At 40.1% G+C, this 20,846-nt stretch overlaps 1 protein-coding gene across 2 annotated transcripts in view; it reads right to left on the bottom strand.

Annotated features, from left to right (window-relative positions):
- Positions 1-3,278: 3,278 nt before the first annotated feature.
- The window catches only part of SLC44A1 (solute carrier family 44 member 1), a 194,405-nt gene continuing 176,837 nt past the window's right edge, over positions 3,279-20,846 (bottom strand). For both annotated transcript variants that reach the window (XM_037983084.2, XM_007968520.3), the window contains exon 16: positions 3,279-4,346. In XM_037983084.2, coding sequence (XP_037839012.1) covers positions 4,332-4,346 — 15 coding nt within the window. In that variant the 3' untranslated portion in view covers positions 3,279-4,331. The remainder of the gene's footprint in view (positions 4,347-20,846) is intronic.

Raw genomic sequence — 20,846 nt, 5'->3', positions numbered from 1 at the left:
TCTCAGCTCACTGCAACCTCCGCCTCCCAGGCTCAAGCCATCCTCCCACCCCAGCCTGCTGAGTAGCTGGGACCACAGGCACATGCCACCATGCCCAGCTAATTTTTTTTTTTTTTAATGTTTTGTAGAGATGGGTTTTCGCCATGTTGTCCAGGCTGGTCTTAAACTCCTTAGTTCAAGCAATCTGCCCACCTTGGCCTCCCAAACTGCTGGGGTTACAGGTGTGAGCCACAATGCCCAGCAGAGATAACTTTTAACATCTTCCTGAACTGTGAGGTTACATCATTCTCTAAACTGGAAGGCAAAACCATTCATTCCCTGCCTGACTCAGTTTTGTAATTATACTCACATTTAGAAGGCTCTCTGAATCTCCTCTCCCCACCCTCACTTCCATGTGGTCCATTGCAAGAAGCCCCACTCCTTCCTGGGAGGAATAGTTAATTAAACCCTAGCCATTATGATGTGATTGTGTCACAATACCTTCTCCATGTGTAATGGCCTACTTTATGCTGGCACTAGGGACACTGAGATGATTAAGGACTAGAAGGCACAAGTGCTTTCAATCTACTCTGCCATGGCTCTGGTCATGCCTCTGAACTCGTCATATTCAGAGAATGATCAAGGACAAAGCAAATTTATCTGCCTACCAATCTCCTCTTTGTAAAGCATGGTGGCCCCCAGCCAGATTTCTCCAACACAGAGGAATAGACTCAATGTTCCTAGGAAGAACACTGCTCAGCAGCCCCTATCCCTCTGCATATACTGTGAAAATGTTAAGGGCTACGTTGAGACTAGGGAGATAAAGAGCCATCGCAAATTCACTGCACTTCTATTTCATTGGCTAAGCACCCAGACTCTGGTGCCAGACTGTCTGAATTCAAATCCCAAGTCTTGCCAGTTGTGTCTTTGGGCAATTTCTTATCCCTTCTGTACCTCAATTTTCTCATTTCTAAAATAAAAGTATTAACAATATCCACTTGATAGGTTTGTTATGAAGATAAATGACTTAATGTATATAAGATGCTTAGAATAATGGCAGACATATAGAAAATACATAATATATGTGAGCTATCTCTTATCATTTTCTAAAACAAACTGTTCTTCTAAGCAAAGCACCAGGAAATAATAGTGTCTGTGAGCCCTTTGGTACTGCAGTGCCATTGCTGCTAGTGAAGATGGTACTGTGTCAGCACTTCCGGGGAAAATAAGCCTCTTGAAATCCATCATTATGAAGGTCAATCTCTACTTTTCCATGACAAAAGAGTTTAAGGGAGAAAGGTGATAGGACTTGTGCTAGAAGGGAAGGACTCAAGACAAGGAGACAGAAAGGGAAGATTGGACCCTTTCCAAGCCAAAGAAACAGCCTGAGCAAAAATGGGCAACAATGGAAGAACAAACCCAAAAATGGAGGTAGGGGATGAAATGAGTGGAAGGTGCAACCTTCAGTACCCAAATATTGGGGAAGTATTAGGAGGACTTTAGAATATATAGGAGATGAAATGTTCTACAGCCATGAAAATTATCTTTAAGAAAAATACATAGCAGTGAGAGAGTTTATAATATTACAAAATTTTTTAAATAACTAGAATAATTTTTCTTTTTCTTTCTTTCTCTCTCTTTTTTTTAATGAGACAGAGTCTCGCTCTGTCACCCAGGCTGGCGTGCAATGGCACAATCTGAGCTCACTGCAACCGCCGCCTTCTGGGTTCACGCCATTCTCCTGCCTCAGCCTCCCAAGTAGCTGGGATTATAGGTGCCTGCCACCATGCCTGGCTATTTTTTTTTTTTTTTTTTTTTTTTTTTGTATTTTTAGTAGAGACAGGGTTCCACCATGTTGGTTAGGCTGGTCTCAAATTGCTGACCTCGTGATTTGCCCACCTTGCCCTCCCAAAGTGCTGGGATTACAGGCATGAGTCACCGCACCCAGCCGAAAAATAGCTAGAGTAATTTTTCTAAATACAATCAGATAATACCTACTATAGAAAAGTAACCAATGCATTTTTAAGTTTTTATTTTGTTTATACCTTATAGCTCAGGTGAAGTGACATCATATATGAAGCTCAGCCTGGCTTCCTGTGATCAAATGCAACACTGTTTTTGTGTGTGTGTGTTGTTTTTGTTTTTGTTTTGAGCTGGAGTCTTTCTCTGTCCCCTGGGGTTGGGATGCAATGGTGCAATCTTGGCTCACTGCAACCTCTGCCTCCCAGATTCAAGTGATTCTCCCGCCTCAGCCTCCTGAGTAGCTAGAAATACAGGTGCCCACCACCACACCCAGCTGATTTTTGTATTTTTAGTAGAGATGGGGTTTCACCATATTGGCCAGGATGGTCTTGAACTCCTGACCTCAAGTGATCTGCCTGCCTCAGCCTCCCAAAGTGCTGGGATTACAGGCGTGAGCCACCACACCTGGCAACAACATTGTTTCAGTTCAAATGTTTGGGTCTCCACAAAATCCATTTGTTGAAATCTTAACCCCCAAGATGACAGTAATAGGAAGTGGGGCCTTTGGGAAGTGACTAGGTCAGAGGCAGAGCCCTCAGGAATGGCATGAATGAAAGAGTCCTGAGAGAAACCCCTCAGTCCTTCCACCAGGTGAGGATGCATGAAGTGAGAAGGTGCCAGCTGTGAACCAGGAGGCAGCCCTTCATAAGATACTGAATCTGCCAGCACCTTGATCTTGAACTTCCCAGCCTCCAGACCTGTGAGAAATAAATTTCTGTTGTTTGTATGTAAGTCACCCAGTCTGTGGTATTTTGTTACAGCCACCAGAAAGGACTAAAACAAACACCTGTAAGTAGTATATGTTTATTTTTCTGCTACATAAAAGTGAATCAAAGACAAGCAAATTGGCTTTGATATATAAACTCATATTTGGCATGATTTCCTCATGATGAAAAAAAAGGAAAAGGGAAAAAGTGGGTGGAGAGAGAGATTAATAGGGGTCAAACTGTAATGGTCTCTGAATTCCAGGCCAAGGTGTTGGGTTCTGTGCATGTTGTGTGGGGGAAGCCACTTGCATGTTTATGAGCAATGAGTTATTTTAGGACAGTTGATTTGGCAGGAGAAATAGGAAGGACGTGAGTGGGAGGAGTCTGGGGTGAGGAGTTGACTGCGGATCCAGAGGCCCAGACCGCTCCTATTCCCTGTCCCTTCCCTTTCCTGGTTAGATCCCTACAGCCCCCCTTTCCCCCCACTCCATCACCACCACCACCACCACCATTAGAATACAGTAATTACCTTAGCATTATAAATCTTTAAGTACTTTTTCAGGCAAATGGAAAAAATAATACATTGGCCCAAATGAAGATGGTTGACTTTCTTCCAGAGTCATCTAAAACAGAGGTTGGCACACTTTTTCTGAAAGGGCCAAATAGTCAACATTTTAAGCTTTGGGGGCCATATGGAATCTGTCACAACTTTGCAACTCAATCACTGTAGAGCAGAAGCAGCCATAGATACGAAGGATTGGGTGTGGCTGTGTTCCCAATAAAACTTTATTTACAAAAATAGCTGGGGGCCATATTTTATCAACTCCTGATCTCAAATAATATTGTGTTATTTTTTAGAAGATAATTCTGTGATTCTTTTGTGCCTCTAAAGACTCCCTGGTCCTCCATCTCAGACATTTCTCATATACATACACTGCCATCGTGAGAGGAAGTATACCATTGATAAGGTGTTGGGGTAATTATCTTTGGAGCAATAATAAGCAAAACAATGTTAGTGTGGAGAGCTTTGGAGTTAGAACTAGATTTGAATCCTGACTCTGGCAAGTGTGTGATCTTACACATAGCACACAAACTCTCTGAGTCTCCGTTTCTTCGTGGGCAAAGTGGAGATAATAGGTGCAAACTTACAGGGCTATTGTGAGGATTAAACATATATAAAGCACCAGCCTAATGCTTGGCATGGAACAGGCACTCAATAAATAGCAGTTATTAACCCACATTGGCTCTATAAATAGCAGAGTCAAAGTCGGCAGACCCAGCCTGAACAAGAATTTCACTGTGGATCTAGCCTTCAGGCCAGTATTGGCACTAGAGTGAGAAAAGGGAATCATTTAAACATACGAGGGTAGAAGAGAAAGCAACATTAAATGTGAAGACAGTGCTGCAAGACAGATTTCTATCAAATGCTTTTGATTATTTATTAGACAGCCACACTGTACCAAATCCACTTGGCTGTTGGTGGTTCGAGAACCTTGTTACATGCTTTCATTGAAGTAATAAGATCCTGCTCCTCATAATCGCAGACTCTCAACAGCTGGTGAGTGGGAGAACCTCATGTAAACAACCTCCTCCGAGTTCATTCTTCCGGGCTCATGAGACCAGTCACCTTTTCTTCAGCTGAAAGATCAACACATCAAGAAAATGAATGCTTCTGTCCTAGGGGAACATGACACAATGAGAAGTAATCAATAACTAGAAATAGCATGGGATCGTCTTTAAAGAAAACATTATGAAATGTAAGAAGGCTACACACACACACACAGATTAACACATTTAAAAAGATATCTGAGAGATCCCCTTATCAACTGTGTATTCATATACAAGTTATTTAAATTCTCTGCCTACATTTCCCAATGTATAAAATAAAGATAATTACGGTTTCCTTAAGGTTGTTGTAAGGATTAAATGCATTGGTAAATGCAATGAACTTAGAACACTGTCTGACACATACCGAGGAAGGCTAGATTAGTGTTTGCCATTGTTGGCATTAGTATTATTCTTTGACAAAGAGGATTTTAGAATAGTTGAACTGAATCAGACATACCTATGATGAGTCAAATTCAAAGCTAATCTGCAAAATTTGATTCTATAGTACTCTCAAAGACCAAAACCTGAAATGCAAATGAAACTTTGAATTTTTCACTCCTGTAATTCAGTCAGCAGTGGGTCAGGTCAGACCAGGATAACAGATATTCTCATGGTTTAGTTCAATTCAAGAAATAGCGACTAAGTAAATTAACTGACGATAAGAATTATAATGTGGTTCTTTAAATGGATATTCTTATTGCTAGGAAATACACACTGAAGTATTTAGGACTAAAAGGCAATGACGTGTGCACATTATTCCCAAATGATCCAGAAGTATTAGGTATATACTATATACCTAATAGATATGTGTGTGTATATATATATATGTGTGTATATATAGAGAGAGACAGAGTATGGACCTACTATTCTCTGTATTTATCTATATCAATCTAGATACTTATCCAGACAACTATTTATCTAGATCATAATAGCTAGATATATCTAGATATCTATCTATACATAGAGATAGATATATCTATAGATAGATATCGAGATCTAGATAGAGAATGGATGAGCATATGGGATAAAATACATGTTTAACAAAGTGTAACAATATGTAACATGGTGTTTCATGTACCATTCTTATTCTTGCAGCTTTTCTCTAAGTTTGAAATCATTTCCAAATAAAAAGCCCCACTAGGATGGGTTAAAAATTAAAAATAAGGGTAGGCTCAGTTTGGTTATCAAACAAGCCCAGAGCCACTGCAGGATAAGCAGAAGTAACAAGATACAGTCCTAACCACAAGATGCCAGGAGAGCTTGGACTTGCAAGAAGGGGATATGAAATAGTTCTATGATTCAGATATGTAATGAAGTCAGGTGAAGATCTGCTACATCTGTCTCCACAAGAGGCTCTGCTTGTCTCCAGGTGCTTAAAACAGGTCACATGTAGCACTAAGAATAACATTGTTTGAAACCCTTACCAAAAGTTTCATTTTAGGGTTTTAGTCTTGAGATTTTAGTACATGCCAGTTATTGCTGACCCCCCCCCCCCCGCCGCCTCAGATTTTTCCCAACTTCAATCCATTTGGCAGGCTGCCGATAGAATAAATCCCTAAATTGTTGCTTTTACCACATGAGTTCCTTACTCAAGAAATTAGCAATGGCTTCCTATTTTCCACAACACCTCATCTAAACTTAGCTGTCTTATCAGTTTCATTTTATTTATGTATTTATTTATTTTATTTATTTGAGACAAGGTCTTGCTCTGTCACCCAGACTGGAGTGCAGTGGCATGATCATAGCTCACTGTAACCTCAAACTCCTGGGCCCAATCAATCCTCCCACTTCAGCCTCCTCGGTAGCTGGGACTATAGGAGCTCCATGCCACGTGCTATTCCATTTTATGACTTTACATACTTTGACTTGCAGTTTCAACTTTCATGATTTTTTCCCCTTTACTGAAAATAACAGGACCTATGATTAGACTGACATCTGACTGATTGTTGCTTGGTCATGGTCATGTGGCGTAGTCACTAGGATTATGCCGAAGTTGTGATTTGTCTGATGTTAACGATAAAAGTTCTTTCCTCCTACTTTTCTATTTAAATAAACTTTTTTTTTTTTTTTTTTTTTTGAGACAGAGTCTTGCTTTGTCACCCAGGCTGGAGTGCAGTGGCACAATCTCGGCTCACTGCAGCCTCTTCCCCCCTGGGTTCCAGCAATTCTCCTGCCTCAGCCTCCTGGGTAGCTGGGATTACAGGTGCCCGCCACCACACCCGGCCAATTTTTGTATTTTTAGTAAAGACAGGGTTTTGCCATATTGGCCAGGCTGGTCACGAATTCCTGACCTCAGGTGATCCACCGGCCTTGGCCTCCCAAAGTGTTGAGATAACAGGTGTGAGCCACCACACCCAGCCAAATAAACTTTTTAATTTTAGAATAGTTTTAGGTTTACAGAAAAGCTGCAAAGATAATATAGAGCTCCCGTCTACCTCAGGCCTAGTTCCCCCTATTGCTAACATCTTACATGACTACGATACATTTGTCACAGCTAGTGAACCAACACTGGACACGGCTATTAGCTAAACTCCATACTGCAAGGTCCTCTGAACAGGCTACATGGTGGCCGAGTCATTGTGACCCCTGTGACCCACACATACAGGCCTCCTGGAGTCACAAAGCCTGGAGCAACAGGAGAACCACTAAAGAAGAAGAAACAGCTAGTTCCTGCCTTAACTGATTAACCGACCTTGCAGCATTCCACCATTGTGATATGTTCCTGCCCTACCCTAACTCATCAATCGACGTTGTGGTATCATGCCTTGTGACCTCCCCCAAACTCATGACTATGCACCTTGTGACATTCTTCCCCTGCCCGAAAAAGCTGCCCCTAACTGTAACTTTCCACGACCTACTCCAAACCTATACAACCAGTTCCACTCCCACCACCCTTCGCCGACTCCTTTCTTGGACTCAGCCCACTTGCACCCAGCCTTGTTGCAACAGCCTTGTTGCTCACACTCAGCCTGTTTGGGTAGTCTCTTCAATTAGGCACACGCATAACACATACTTTATTCAGATTTCATTAATTTTCTCTGATGTCCTTCTCAGTTCCACAATCCTATCCAGGAGACTGTATTATATTCAGCTTTCCTCCTTTTTTTTTTTTTTTTTTTTTTTGAGACGGAGTCTCATTCTGTCGCCCAGGCTGGAGTGCAGTGGCACAATCTCGGCTCACTGCAAGCTCCGCCTCCCAGGTTCACGCCATTCTCCTGCCTCAGCCTCCCGAGTAGCTTGGACTACAGGCACCCACCACCATGCCTGGCTAATTGTTTTGTATTTTTAGTAGAGCCGGGGTTTCACCATGTTAGCCAGGATGGTCTCAATCTCCTGACCTCGTGATCCACCTGCCTCGGCCTCCCAGTTGTTTTGTTTTTTGAAACAGAGTCCTGCTTTGTCACCTAGGCTGCAGTGCAGTTGCACCATAACAGCTCATTGCAGCCTTAACCTCCCAGGCTCAATCGATCCTCCCACCTCATCCTTCTGAGTAGCTGGGGCTACAGGCCCACGCCACCACACCTGGTTACTTTTTTTGTATTTTTTGTAGAGATGGGATTTCACCATGTTGCCCAGGCTCGTCTTAAACTCCTGGGCTCACGCAATCCACCTGCCTTGGCATCCCAAAGTGCTGGGATTATAGGCATGAGCCATTGTGCTTGAATCTCCTCCTATTTTTAAATTTTAAAATATTATTTAAAAAACTAAATGCAACCCTTAAGATTAAAGTATACAGTCTAATAAATGTGATTTCATTACACTTGAATGCTGTATCTTTCCTACTACCCTTGAACGTGAAAACTCACAGCATAATCTAGCTCATCCCAATAAGTGACAAGAAGATTCAATTCAAAGCTTCCTGAAACTTCTCTTTGTGTCAGATCCCTTGGGAGCCCAGAACACCCTTCTCCAACTTCAGGTCCAAGACTACATCTAATTAACTGGTCCAAACAAGTTTTCCTTCTATATATGTATGGTATAAAGGAATTATTATATGGATATTGAATCCCCTGGAATGAATCTCTACTTTTATCTTTTCCATCTTATTTTTGCCCTACTTTTAAGAGACTTCCTCAAATTCATCTTTCAACCCTTCTATGAGTTTTACACTTTTTTCTATTTTAAATATTTTTGTTCTCTGAACGTTCCTCTTTTAAATAGCAAACTATTTTCTTTCTTTCTTTCTTTTTTTTTTTTTGAGACGGAGTCTCGCTCTGTTGCCCAGGCTGGAGTGCAGTGGTGTAATCTCGGCTCACTGCAATCTGTCTCCAGGGATTCAAACGACTCTCCTCCCTCAGCCTCTCAAGTTGCTTGGATTACAGGCACGCATGACCATGCCCAGCTAATTTTTGTATTTATTTAACAGAGACAGGGTTTCACCAGGTTGGCTAAACTGGTCTTGAACCCCTAAACTCAGATGGTCCGTCTGCCTTGGCCTCCCAAAGTGCTGGGATTTACAGGCATGAGCCACTGAACAGCCTAAATAGCAAACTAGTTTTTTTATTATAATCCTTTCTATTATCTGAGTTTAGTAATTTACAGTTTTCTTCTACCTTATAGTCTGTTTCCTCTAAGTTGCTTTGTTGTTGTCTTTCTCTTTGTTTTGATTTCTGTCTTTTACGGTAGAGACTTGCCCCAAGGGTCTGGTAATTCTTATTTAAGAAAGCAGCACTAAAACTAATTGCAAGTTTTTATTCCTGCGTAGATCTTGTCATTGAAATGCTTCACTGTATAACGACTTGATTGGACTTTCTAGCTAGAGAACCCCGTGTGAGCATCTTTAGGCATTTTCCTTTGGGCTGGTCAGATTCCCTGGAGAATAATTTTTCAGTTTCCTGCTTGGTGGGTGAAGGCCTGGTTGTCAGAATTCTAGGAGCTGGGTCCGGCTGGGGCGGAGGGGTGCGGGGTGGTGAAGGAGGGGGTGGCGGGGGGGTAGGGGGCAGTGGGTGGTGGGGGGGCCGTGTCTTAATCCCCCTGACTTAATATGGTACCTCTGTTTTGGATGCTCCTCCCTTAAGTTCTGTCTTAACCTCTTCAGAGAACACCTCTCTGTCTGCTGAGGATGAGAAAAGGCAGTTGCCTGACTGCACAGACTAGGGGATGGTGTTTGAAGACTTTGTTAAGCATCATTCCATATGCTCTATCCTCTTCGCTATCACCTTTTGTGGGGTACCCATTTAAATCTTTCATCCATTTGGGTTCCCTTTTTCTTACTGAGTTGCAAAAGTTTTTGTTTGTTTGTTTGTTCGTTCGTTTGAGATGGAGTCTCGCTCCCATTGCACAGGCTGGAGTGCAGTGGTGTGATCTCGGCTCACTGCAACCTCCACCTCCTGGGTTCAAGCACTTCTCTTTCCTCAACCTCCCGAGTAGCTGGGATTACAGGCGTGCACTACCACACCCAGCTAATTTTTGTATTTTTAGTAGAGACAGGGTTTCACCATGTTGGCCAGGCTGGTCTTGAACTCCTGACCTCAGGTGATCCACCCCTCCTCGGCCTCCCAAAGTGCTGGGATTATAGGAGTAAGCCACCGCGTCTGGCGATTTGTAAAACTTTTTATAAATTTTAGTTTGGAGTCCTTTACCAAATATGTGCTTTGCAAATATCCTTTTCTAGTCTGTGGCTTGCCTTTTCTCTTTTAATGGTGTCTTTTGATGAACTGAAGTTCTTAATTTTTACAGTGTCAAATGGAAGCCTCAAACGACTCTCCTGCCTCAGCCTCAATTTTAGCAACTTAAAAAGGAATAATGTAATTTAGAGGTCTGGCTATTTTTCTGAGCTTGCTGTAATACGCTGCAATAGAACTTGCGCTGAGCAGAAAACCATCTTCGTTCCAAGGTTCAGGGTTATGTTTCTTGTGCCAGCTGTCATCAAGATTAAACATTACCAGACACAAACTATACCTTGCTATTCTAGGATCACTGGCACCAGTAAACAGGAAGAAAGGGATCAGTCTTGGATTGTTATGGCAGACCATATGGCAACAAAGCTTTGGTCCCTAAAGGCAGAAGGATGAAGCTTCCAGGCCCAGGGAATAATTGTCTCTGCTTCCCTTCTTTACAACTTGCATGTTAACCTAATATCATTTTGGATAAATTTAATGCAGTCCTGCAGATATCTCTCCACTCCTATCTTCAACAAAGCAAAACAGAAAGATTAAACATTCTGTTATACACAAACGATAAGGTTGTATTACCTTTAACAAGGAGTGGCTTGAAGAGACAGTTGGCCTGCTGGCTAATTATTGACAAAGAGAAGGACTATAAATCAACTTTTCAAAAATAAGAGCCACCATTCAACTGTTTTTGGCCTATAACAATGATAACTTCAGGCCGGGTGCAGTGGTTTACCCCTGTAATCCCAACACTTTGAGAGCCTGAGGTGGGCGGATCACTTGAGGTCAGGAGTTCGAGACCAGCCTGGCCAAAATGGTGAAACTCCATCTCTACTAAAAATAAAAAAAATTAGCCGGGAGTGGTGGCGCATGCCCGTAATCCCAGTTACTCGGGAAGCTGAGGCACAAGAATTGCTTGAACTCAGGAAGCAGAGGTTGCAGTGAGCCAAGATTGGGCCACTGCACTACAGCCTGGGTGACAGAGTGAGATCCTGTCTCAATAAATAAATAAATAAATAATGATACTTTCATGTAATCAGCTTACTGTCTTTGGCAACTTTGCTCTAAGTAGTTTGTTGGAAGAATGCCAGAAAATAAAAGTCCTCAAATTAAAGCTGCTTTGTTGCACACAGCACAGAACAGGGACTCCATAAATATTTATCAGGTGAATTTGAGGGTGCTGAAATGGGTGTATGAGTTATAACTGCCTAAAAATTACTAGGCTTCAAATTATTTTAGCCAAGCTATATGGACAGGAATTTGGACCTTATTTGTCTTTTTGTCTCTACGGAGACCCTTGGAGCTGATCAGAGGTACAAACTCTTTTCAGGTGCATGCCCCTCTTATGATCCTCATGTCTCAGAGGAGGCTGTCAATCTCTTACTCATGCCAGCTGACAGGTAAGCAGCGTGGGCCAGTCAGTGTTCAGCTGTACTCCAAGCACTTGTTAGAGAATGAAATATATGCATCTCAAGCCAGTATTTATCAAGAGCTCAACTGAGACCTATAGACCAATGGAATAGAATTGCAAATCTAGAAATAAACCTACATATCTATAGTCAATTGATTTGGACATCGACAAGGTATGAAGACCATTCATTTGGAAAAAAATAGTTGTTCAACAAAGGGTGATGGGACAACTGGATATCCACATGCAAAAGAAGAAAGTTGGACATCTACAGATGTGTCACACATATACACCTACATATACTCCGTACATGACATATATATACTTAATTCAAAATAGATCAATGACCTACATGTATGAGCTAAAACTATACAACTCTCAGAAGATAAACTTAAGGCTAAATATTTATGACCTTGGATTAAACAATGATTTCCGAGTCATGACAACAAAAGAACAGGCAACCAAGGAAAAGACAGATAATTTGACTTCATCAAAATTTAAAACTTTTCACTTCAAGGAATACTACAAGGAAGTAAAAAGATAACTCATGGGTAAGAGAACATAACTGTAAATCACATATCTGAGAAGGGTCTAGTATATATCTAGAATATGTAAAGAACTCATACTCAACAACAAAAAGACAACCCAATTTTTTAAATAGGCAAAGGACTTGAATAGACATTTCTCCAAAGAACATATACAAATAACCAATGAATATATGAAAAGGTGCTTAACATCATTAGTCATAAGGAAAATGCAAAACAAAACCACACTGAGATACAACTTCACACTCACTGGGTGTCTATAATCAAAAAGATGAAAACTTACACTTGTCAAGGATGTAGAAAGACTGGAACCCTCATACACTGCTGGTGGGAATGTAAAATGGGGCAGCTGCTGTGTAAATCAATTTGGTATTCCTCAAAAAGTTAAATATAGGATTACCATATGACCTAGGAATTCCACTTCTAGGTATATACCCAAAAGAACTGAAAACATATGTCCACACAAAAACTTGTACACGAATGTTCATAGCAGCATTATTCAGAATAGCAAAAAGGTGCAAATCCAACCTAAGTATCCATCAACTGATGAATGAATGAACAAAATATAATAGATCACACATCAGAACATTATGCAGCCATAAAAAGGGATGAAATACTGGTATATGCTACAACATGATTGAAACTTGAAAACATGCTAAGTGAAAGAAGCTGACAAAAAAATTCTACATATTGTATCATTTCTTTCACATGAATCCCAAATAGGCAAATCCACAGCAAAATAAAGCAGAATAGTGGTTTCCAGGAGCTGGGTGAGGGGAATAGGCACTGACTGCTAAAAGGCATGGGTTTCTCTTCGGGGCAATGAAATGTCCTAGAGTCAGATGGTGGTCATGGTTGCACGGCTTTGTGCATCTGCCAAAAACCATGAAGTAAACAGTTTAAAATGGTCAGTTTTATGATATGTTAATGATATCTTCATTTTTTAAAAAAGAGAAAGAAAATAACTATGAAATAATTTAGTAATAGTTGATTGAGCTCCACATGGTAAGAACTATAATTAGGCCAGGCATGGTGGCTCATGCCTGTAATTCAGGCACGGGGAAGCCAAGGGAAAACGATTGCTTGAGCCACAGAGTTGGAGACAGAGAGGGACCATGTCTCTACAAAAAATGTAAAAATTAGCCAGGCATTGGCAGCACATGCCTATAGTCCCAGCTACTCAGGGGGCTGAGGCAGGAGGATCACTTGAGCCTGGAAGGGTCAAAGTTGTGGTGAGCTGTAATTGTGCCACTGCACTCCAGCCTGAGCAACAAAATGAGACCCTGTCTCAAAAAAAAAAATTATACTTGTACTTTTACACCCTGTAATTAAGGTATACACATGCATAAAGAAAGATGAAAGAAGATTTAAATAAAATTGAGATCATACCAAATTTCCACACACCTTGAAATGGTTCCTAAAAGTCTTCTCCGTATTTGAAGATTTAAGTGTTAATGTTTTTACTATTTGCAGTAAATTCCAAATCTTGGATGATGATTAATCTGTAACTTCATTGAGGTAAGCACTTTTTCCAAGGGTACATCTTTATTGTTTTCCCCTCAGTATGCATAATTATTGTCAAAAATTAAAGTAATACAGAAGGGCCAGGTGCGGTGGCGCATGCCTATAATCCCAGCACTTTGAGAGGCCCAGGCAGGAGGATCGCTTGAGCCCAGGAGTTTGAGACCAGCCTGTGCAACATGGCAAAGCCTCGTCTCTACAGAAAATTCAAAAATTAGCCAAGCATGGTGGCACACACGTATAGTCCCAGCTACTCGGGAGGCTGAGGTGGCAGGATAGCTTGGGCCCAGAAGGTGGAGGTTGCAGTGAGCTGTGATCGTGCCACTGCACTCCAGCCCGGACGACAGAGCCAGACCTTGTCTCAAAACAAAAATAAAACAAACGAAAAAGATTAAAGTAATACAGAAAAGCCGTACTCCTAAATCACTCTAACCTTTGAGATAATCTGGTTTTATATCCTTGCAGTTCTTCCTTTTAAGGCAAGATACACATTGTGTGCCCTGTGGATGTGGAAGTGTATCACTTACCTGTGAGTGAGACAAGCAAACAGCCATTGTGGAGATGTGAATGCAGCTTTGTTGTATTTTTTGACCATATGCCCAGTAACTCATTAAAAGTTTGAAGTGAGTATTCCTGCACCATTCAAGAATATCAGAATTTTTTAAAGTTATGAATAACCAGCCGGGCATGGTGGCTCACACCTGTAATCCCAGCATTTTGGGAGGCTGAGGCAGGTGGATCACAAGGTCAGGAGATCGAGACCATCCTGGCCAACATGGTGAAACCCTGTCTCTACTAAAAATACAAAAATTAGCTAGGTGTGGTGGCGCGTGCCTGTAGTCCCAGCTACTCTAGAGGGTGAGGTAGGAGAATCGTTTGAACCCGGGAGGTGGAGGTTGCAGTAAGCCGAGATTGTGCTACCACACTCCAGCCTGGTGACAGAGTGACACTCCGTCTCAAAAACAAAACAAAACAAAACAAAACAAAACAAAACAAAACAAAAACCTATGAATAACTTCATCGATATCATAGTCATAATTCTAGTAGTGAATGCATACTGTACTGAATGTTTCCTAGGTAGCACAGCCCATGCTGACTATTCTGCATGCTCAGGATAATGGAATCCTCCCAACAATCTGTCTTTTACAGATGGGGAAACTGAGAATTAGATAGGCTAAGTAACTTGCACAGGACCAAAAAGATGGCAGAGCTAGGATCTGAACCCAGATGTGGTTGATCACAGAGTCTAACCTCTGAACAACTATACTTCTTAGAATATCATAGATCTACTCCATATGACAAAATATCCACACAAGTCAATGGGGGAAGGAATAAATCACATAACAAATGGACCTTACTCTGTATTATATAATAGAATTATTTCTAGCTATTAATAAATATGAAAAGTAAAATAAAACCATTAAAAATAGAATGTAAATTGTACCTTAATTTATAAAAGAAAATAATATTTTAAAAATAGAAAATATAGGTAACTATTTTACTGATTTGGGGGCTTAAGGAAATTATCAAAAATTTAAATCACATAGATTATAGGTAAAAGTATCACTAACAAAATTAAAAGACAAACTACAAAGAAGGAGAAAGATTTGCTACTAATATGACTGGAAAAAGTGCTAGTATCCCTAATATATAAAAATCTTTTATTCAACAGTAGGAAAATTGGTGACATCTCAATAACAAAATGGCAAAGGACATGAATAGAGAATTTATGGAAGAGAAAATATAAAGGACTAATAAATTACTATAAAATATTCAGTTCACTGAGGAAAAATACAAAGTAAAATAACAAGGGACTGTCATCTTTTGCCATTAATATTGTTAAAGGTGATGAGAATGATGATATGAGTATCCGCCAGATGTGGAAAATGGTGACGTTCATAGGCTTTAGAGCAAAGAATTGGTGGAGCCTTTCTGGAGGGCAATTTGGCAATACGCATCAACATTCAAAGAGTACCTTCACCTCTTGATGTAGTGATATCCTTTCCAGAAGTCTATCTAAAGGAAAGAATTAGCAGAGTGCAAAGATAGCTCTATAATAAAAAGATTATAAATAAAAGTTTAGTAAAAGGGGATATACTTCCACTATTAAAAATCATATTTCTGAGGCTGGGTGCAGTGGCTCACCCCTGTAATCCCAGCACTTTGGGAGGCTGAGGCAGGAGAATTGATTGAGCCCAGGAGTTCGAGACCAGCCTGAGCAACATAGTGAGACCTCTGTCTCTATAAAAAAATAAATTAAAGACATCATGTTTCTGAATAATATTTAATGATATGGAACATGTATATTATACATGTGTGTTCAGATATCTATAGCTAAATCTATAAAAATATAAAATATCTATATATAACCGTACATAATGTTAAATGGCAAGGGCAAGATATGAAAGTTCCTATGGGTATATATTTTATTGTAACTGTGAAAATGGGTGTATATAAAGATAATTATTACAGATATATAAATATATATATATAGCAGGAAATAAATACACAAAAATCATAAAAGTCATTATTCTGGTTAGAGGGATGTAGCATAGTTTTTCTTTTCTGGGAGTATTTGCTACATATTTTTAAAGGAAAATGTGTTACTTTACTCATCAGGTTAAAAATAACATAAACAAGAGTGTTTTAAAAGTTAATTTCTTTTTATCTAATAAATATTTAAGTTCTAAGACAGCATCCTTAACAAAATGGGTGGAGATACAAAATTTCTATACAAAGATGATCATTATAGCATTATTAATAATCCCTTAATTTTGAGAGGAAATTGCTAAATTCAATTATAGGAGAATTATTGAATAGAATATAGTATGTTCAAATGAAGGAATATTATAACTCAGTTGGTCCTGCTTTCAAGGAAGTTTTAATATCATTGGGAGATTCTAATATGTTAAGGGAAAGAGAAGACAGGCTAGGCGCAGTGGCTCACGCCTTTAATCTCAGCACTTTGGGAGGCCAAGAAGAGCAGATCGCTTGAGCTCAGGAGTTCAAGACTAGCCTGGCTAGCATGGTGAAACACTGTCTCTACTAAAAATACAAAAAATTAGCCAAGTGCAGTGGGCCTGTAGTCCCAGCTACTCAGGAAGCTGAGATAGGAGAATTGCTTGAGCCTGGGAGGTAGACGTTGCAGGGAGCCGGGATCACGCCACTGTACTCCAGCCTGGGCGACAAAGGAACATTCGGTCTCAAAGGAAAAAAAAAAAAAAGAAAGAAAGAAAAAGGAAAAAGAGAAGATAGAAATTATTTAATATGTATCTTATCTTTATCTTTGTGTTATGAGAATATTATTTTGTCATGCTTGCATATTTTGGGTTATATTTTTAACTTGATTGTAACTAATATTTTATTATCTATAATGACCAAACAATTTATTCAGTTCATCTAGGCATAATCATCTTGTTTATTTACTCATTTATTTGCTTATTGACCAACTTATCCACTTAGTAATTTGTTTATAGAGATTGGGCTTGAATTAAGGTTCTGGCAGATAATAATTGTGACTTTGGGCAAATTACCAATCTTCCCTAGTGTCTGTTTTCTTGTCTATAAATGAGTATATATTACCTCATATACCTCATGAGTATATGAGACAATGTATACAAATACTCAGCACAATAACTCACTCATAAAAGGTGCTCAAGAAATAGCAATTGATATTATTTTATTATTGTTATTTTTTTAAGTAGATGCAAAGAAATAGTGCGGAACCAAAAACGTGTGGGGAGAGACCTTCACATTCTCCCAGTCAAGGGAGTTATTGAGATTATAATTTAAAACAAGAACTGTAAAATATATTACATTCTTGGAACTTAAAGGGAATGTAAATGTCAATGTAAATCAAAGATCAAACACCGAAAAAATATAACCTTAGAAATGATGCAGTGCACTGAGTAACCCCAGGAAATTCTCCAGTGTTGCTTAATAACTATGCCGTTGCCATCTAGTGGAATTAGTGATGCATTACATAGCCCAGAAAATTCGAGATTTTATTTCGAAGTATTAAATGGTTTATATAGAAAGGCCAAATTACACAAATATTCTCCTATATGTCCCCATCATCTCCTTTGAACTACTGAAATACTCGTCTAACTAGTCTTTCATCTTAAAATCAGAGCCTCAACCCATTCTCCTACACAGAACAGGCAGAGTAAGCTTTCTAAAATATAAATCAGATCATGTTACTTACACAGATTGAAAATGCAAAACACCTTGCATGGCATGGAAGGCCTCCAGCCTCATTTGTCCCAGCCTCGCTGAGTACGAGTCCCCATGACCATCTTTCCAGTAAGAAATTTTCTGCCTCAAGGCTCCCAAATATACAGTTTTTTGTTTGTTTGTTTGTTTGTTTTGTTTTTTGGGTTTTTTTGACAGTCTCGCTCTGTCACCCAGGCTGGAGTGTAGTGGCGCGATCTCGGCTCATTACAACCTCTCCCTCCTGGGTTCAAGCGATTCTCTTGCCTCAGCCTCCCAAGTAGCTGGGATTACAGGCACCCACCATCATGCCCGGCTAATTTTTGTATTTTTAGTAGAGACAGGGTTTCACCATGTTGGCCAGATTGGTCTCGAACTCCTGAACTCAGGTGATCTGTCCACCTCAACCTCCCAAAATGCTGAGATTACAGGCGTGAGCCACTACACCCAGCCCCAAATATACAGTTTTCTCTGCCTAGAATGTTCTTCCTCAGCTTTTTACCTGCCAAATTTGTCATCCTTCAAGACCAAATTTGTTTCCCTCAGACAGATCTTTCTGCAACTATATTATGTACCTCTATTATTTTCTCTCATAGTATTCTGTTCTCTTCCTTCATGGCATTTCATCACAAATTATGCTCAGGTATTTTTTCTTGTTTGGTTAATACCTGCTTCCCCCTTCAAACTATATGTACCATGTTCAACAATGTATATGTCAGAGCTTAGTACTTTGTAGCACAATACTATGTGTACATTAAGTAATCTATATAATGGAATGCCGTTTAGTCAACAAAAATAGTGTGTTAAATGGGTATTACTGACATAGAATGTTGTACATGATATAACTTTAAGTGAAAAAAGTAGGTTTTATAGTAATATAATCCAGTTTTTGTTTTTAAAATGTGAATATATACTACATACATATTTACCTATATTACAAATATATGTGTTTAAAAATCTGCAAGGTGTTATCGTGGTTATCTAAGTTAACAAAAAGTGGGTGTAGTCAACTTTCTTTTCTTTTCTTTTTTTTTGAGATGGAGTCTTACTCTGTTGCCAGGCTGGAGTTGCCCAGGCTGGAGTTGCCCAGGCTGGAGTGCAACAGTGTGATCTCGGCTCACTGCAACCTCCGCCTCTTGGGTTCAAGCGATTCTCCTGCCTCAGCCTCTCAAGTATCTGAGACTACAGGTGCACGCCACCATGCCTGGCTAATTTTTGTATTTTTGGTAGAGACAGGGTTTCACCTTGTTGGCCAGGCTGGTCTTGAACTCTTGACTTCAAGTGATCCACCCACCTCATCCTCCCAAAGTGCTGGGATTACAGGCGTGAACCACTGCACCCGAACAATTTTCTTATTTTTGCTTATCTTTTAAAATACGAATTGTTTATCACCTTTGTAGTTATAGTAGTTGAAGTTGAGATCTAATGGAGTCATATCCTATATGGGACCGAGAGAGTTAGTTAGTATGACTAGTCAGCAGTAAACATTGCATTCAGGATAACTACTAACATTAGTGAGGTCTGAGGCAAGAGGACAAATGGAACACTCTGCTCCCATTCTCTTCCCACTCCTCGCCCCAGCCCACACTAGGAGAGGCTGCTCACGCTTATGTGTGGACACTTGAGCCCACAAGGACAAGCTCCAGCCTCATCCCCTGCTACAATCACAGCCAGTATCCATCCTTAGGAAGAAGTACCTGGAGAAGAAACTCATACAGGCCTTGTCTTGGGAGGGAGTTCTAGGGTCCTGGGTTTCTGGAGAGTGGTATTAGGCTTGGGGTGGGCATGTCCCCTTAGTCCCATGGTGGACTCCTTGCCCCATGGAAGGGGACCAGAGAGAGGAGGGCAAGAGCAGGGGGTCTGGTGTTGAGGATCTAAAGATTGTACTGATTGCATCTAATCAAAATTAACTTTGAAAAATCTCTTAGATCATCCATAAAGTACAATCCTGTACATATGTACATATGTTTTATGTATGCAGCCCTATATCATTTTCATTTTTCCTTGTCCATGTTTCCCTATGGCTCTCAATTAATTTAATTTCATCTTCCATGATGTTGGAATCAGCACCCACTTACCTGGTTACTTGAACAATGTTTCCTTCTATATCCATGGTGAGTAAACCCTTAAAAGCATTCAGATTTTCTTGATACATTGGCTTTTAGGCTTGATGACACCTATTGCTTGCTTAAGTTAATACATCTATAAGATGACTCCTTGTATATTTTGGAAAACAACAGGACTCGAAATGACAGGTTGAAAGAAAGGGAAATTTAATGATTCTAGGTTACCAGCTTGAACAACTGGTTTACCAGTGTTATTATTTACTGAGATGGGAAAGGTTAGAGGAAGAAGGGGTGTAGATGTATTATAATTCATTCACCTGATTATTGTTCGGTATTTAGGTTGGCTGCAATATGTTATAACAAGGAACAATAGTCTGATTTGCAGCAAAATCTTTTCACATATCCTTAATTTCTAAACACAGAATTGCTGGGTAAAAATGTGCACGTTCTTGAGATTTTATTTTATTTTATTTTATTTTTTGAGACTGAGCCTTGCTCTGTTGTCCAGGCTAGAGAGCAATGGGGCAATCTTGGCTCACTGCAACCTTCACCTCCCGGGTTTAAGTGATTCTCCCTGCCTCAGTCTCCTGGACTAGCTGGGATTACAGGCATGTGCCACCATACTCGGCTAATTTTTGTATTTTTAGTAGAGACGGGGTTTTACCATGTTGACCAGGCTGGTCTCAAACTCCTGACCTCAGGTGATCCACCCACCCCAGCCTCCCAAAGTGTTGAGATTACAGGCATGAGCCACCACGCCTGGCCCATTCTTGAGACTTTTAATACACGTTTCCAAATGACTTTCAAAAGAGCTGTTTCCTCACACTGTTAACATTAGAGTAGATTTCAAACACTCAAGTTCTAAGTCTCCCTCCTTCTTTCCTTCCCTCCTACTTTTCCTTTGTTCATTCGATAAGTACCTACTATGTCCCACACAGGGTCTGACATAAATGTAACTTTGCTCCTTGTTAGGGGTTAGTAGATGATCAGGGAGAAGGAAGTGTGATGGAGAACTCTAGAGTTTTGAATATGAGTGACTTGGATATTCTACCCACAAACTTGTTTGGCTCTGGACAGCAGACAAGATAAGCTAAAATTCCTTCTTTATTTAAGTTAGTGATGCCACTGAGAGTTTGTAAGAAAAAATGTTTAACTTCATGCAGACCAGA

Source organism: Chlorocebus sabaeus, chromosome 12 (assembly GCF_047675955.1).
Source record: "Chlorocebus sabaeus isolate Y175 chromosome 12, mChlSab1.0.hap1, whole genome shotgun sequence".
Lineage (NCBI taxonomy): Eukaryota > Metazoa > Chordata > Mammalia > Primates > Cercopithecidae > Chlorocebus > Chlorocebus sabaeus.
The sequence above is the reverse complement of the archived record's forward strand: the minus strand, read 5'-3'. Positions and strand labels throughout refer to the sequence as shown.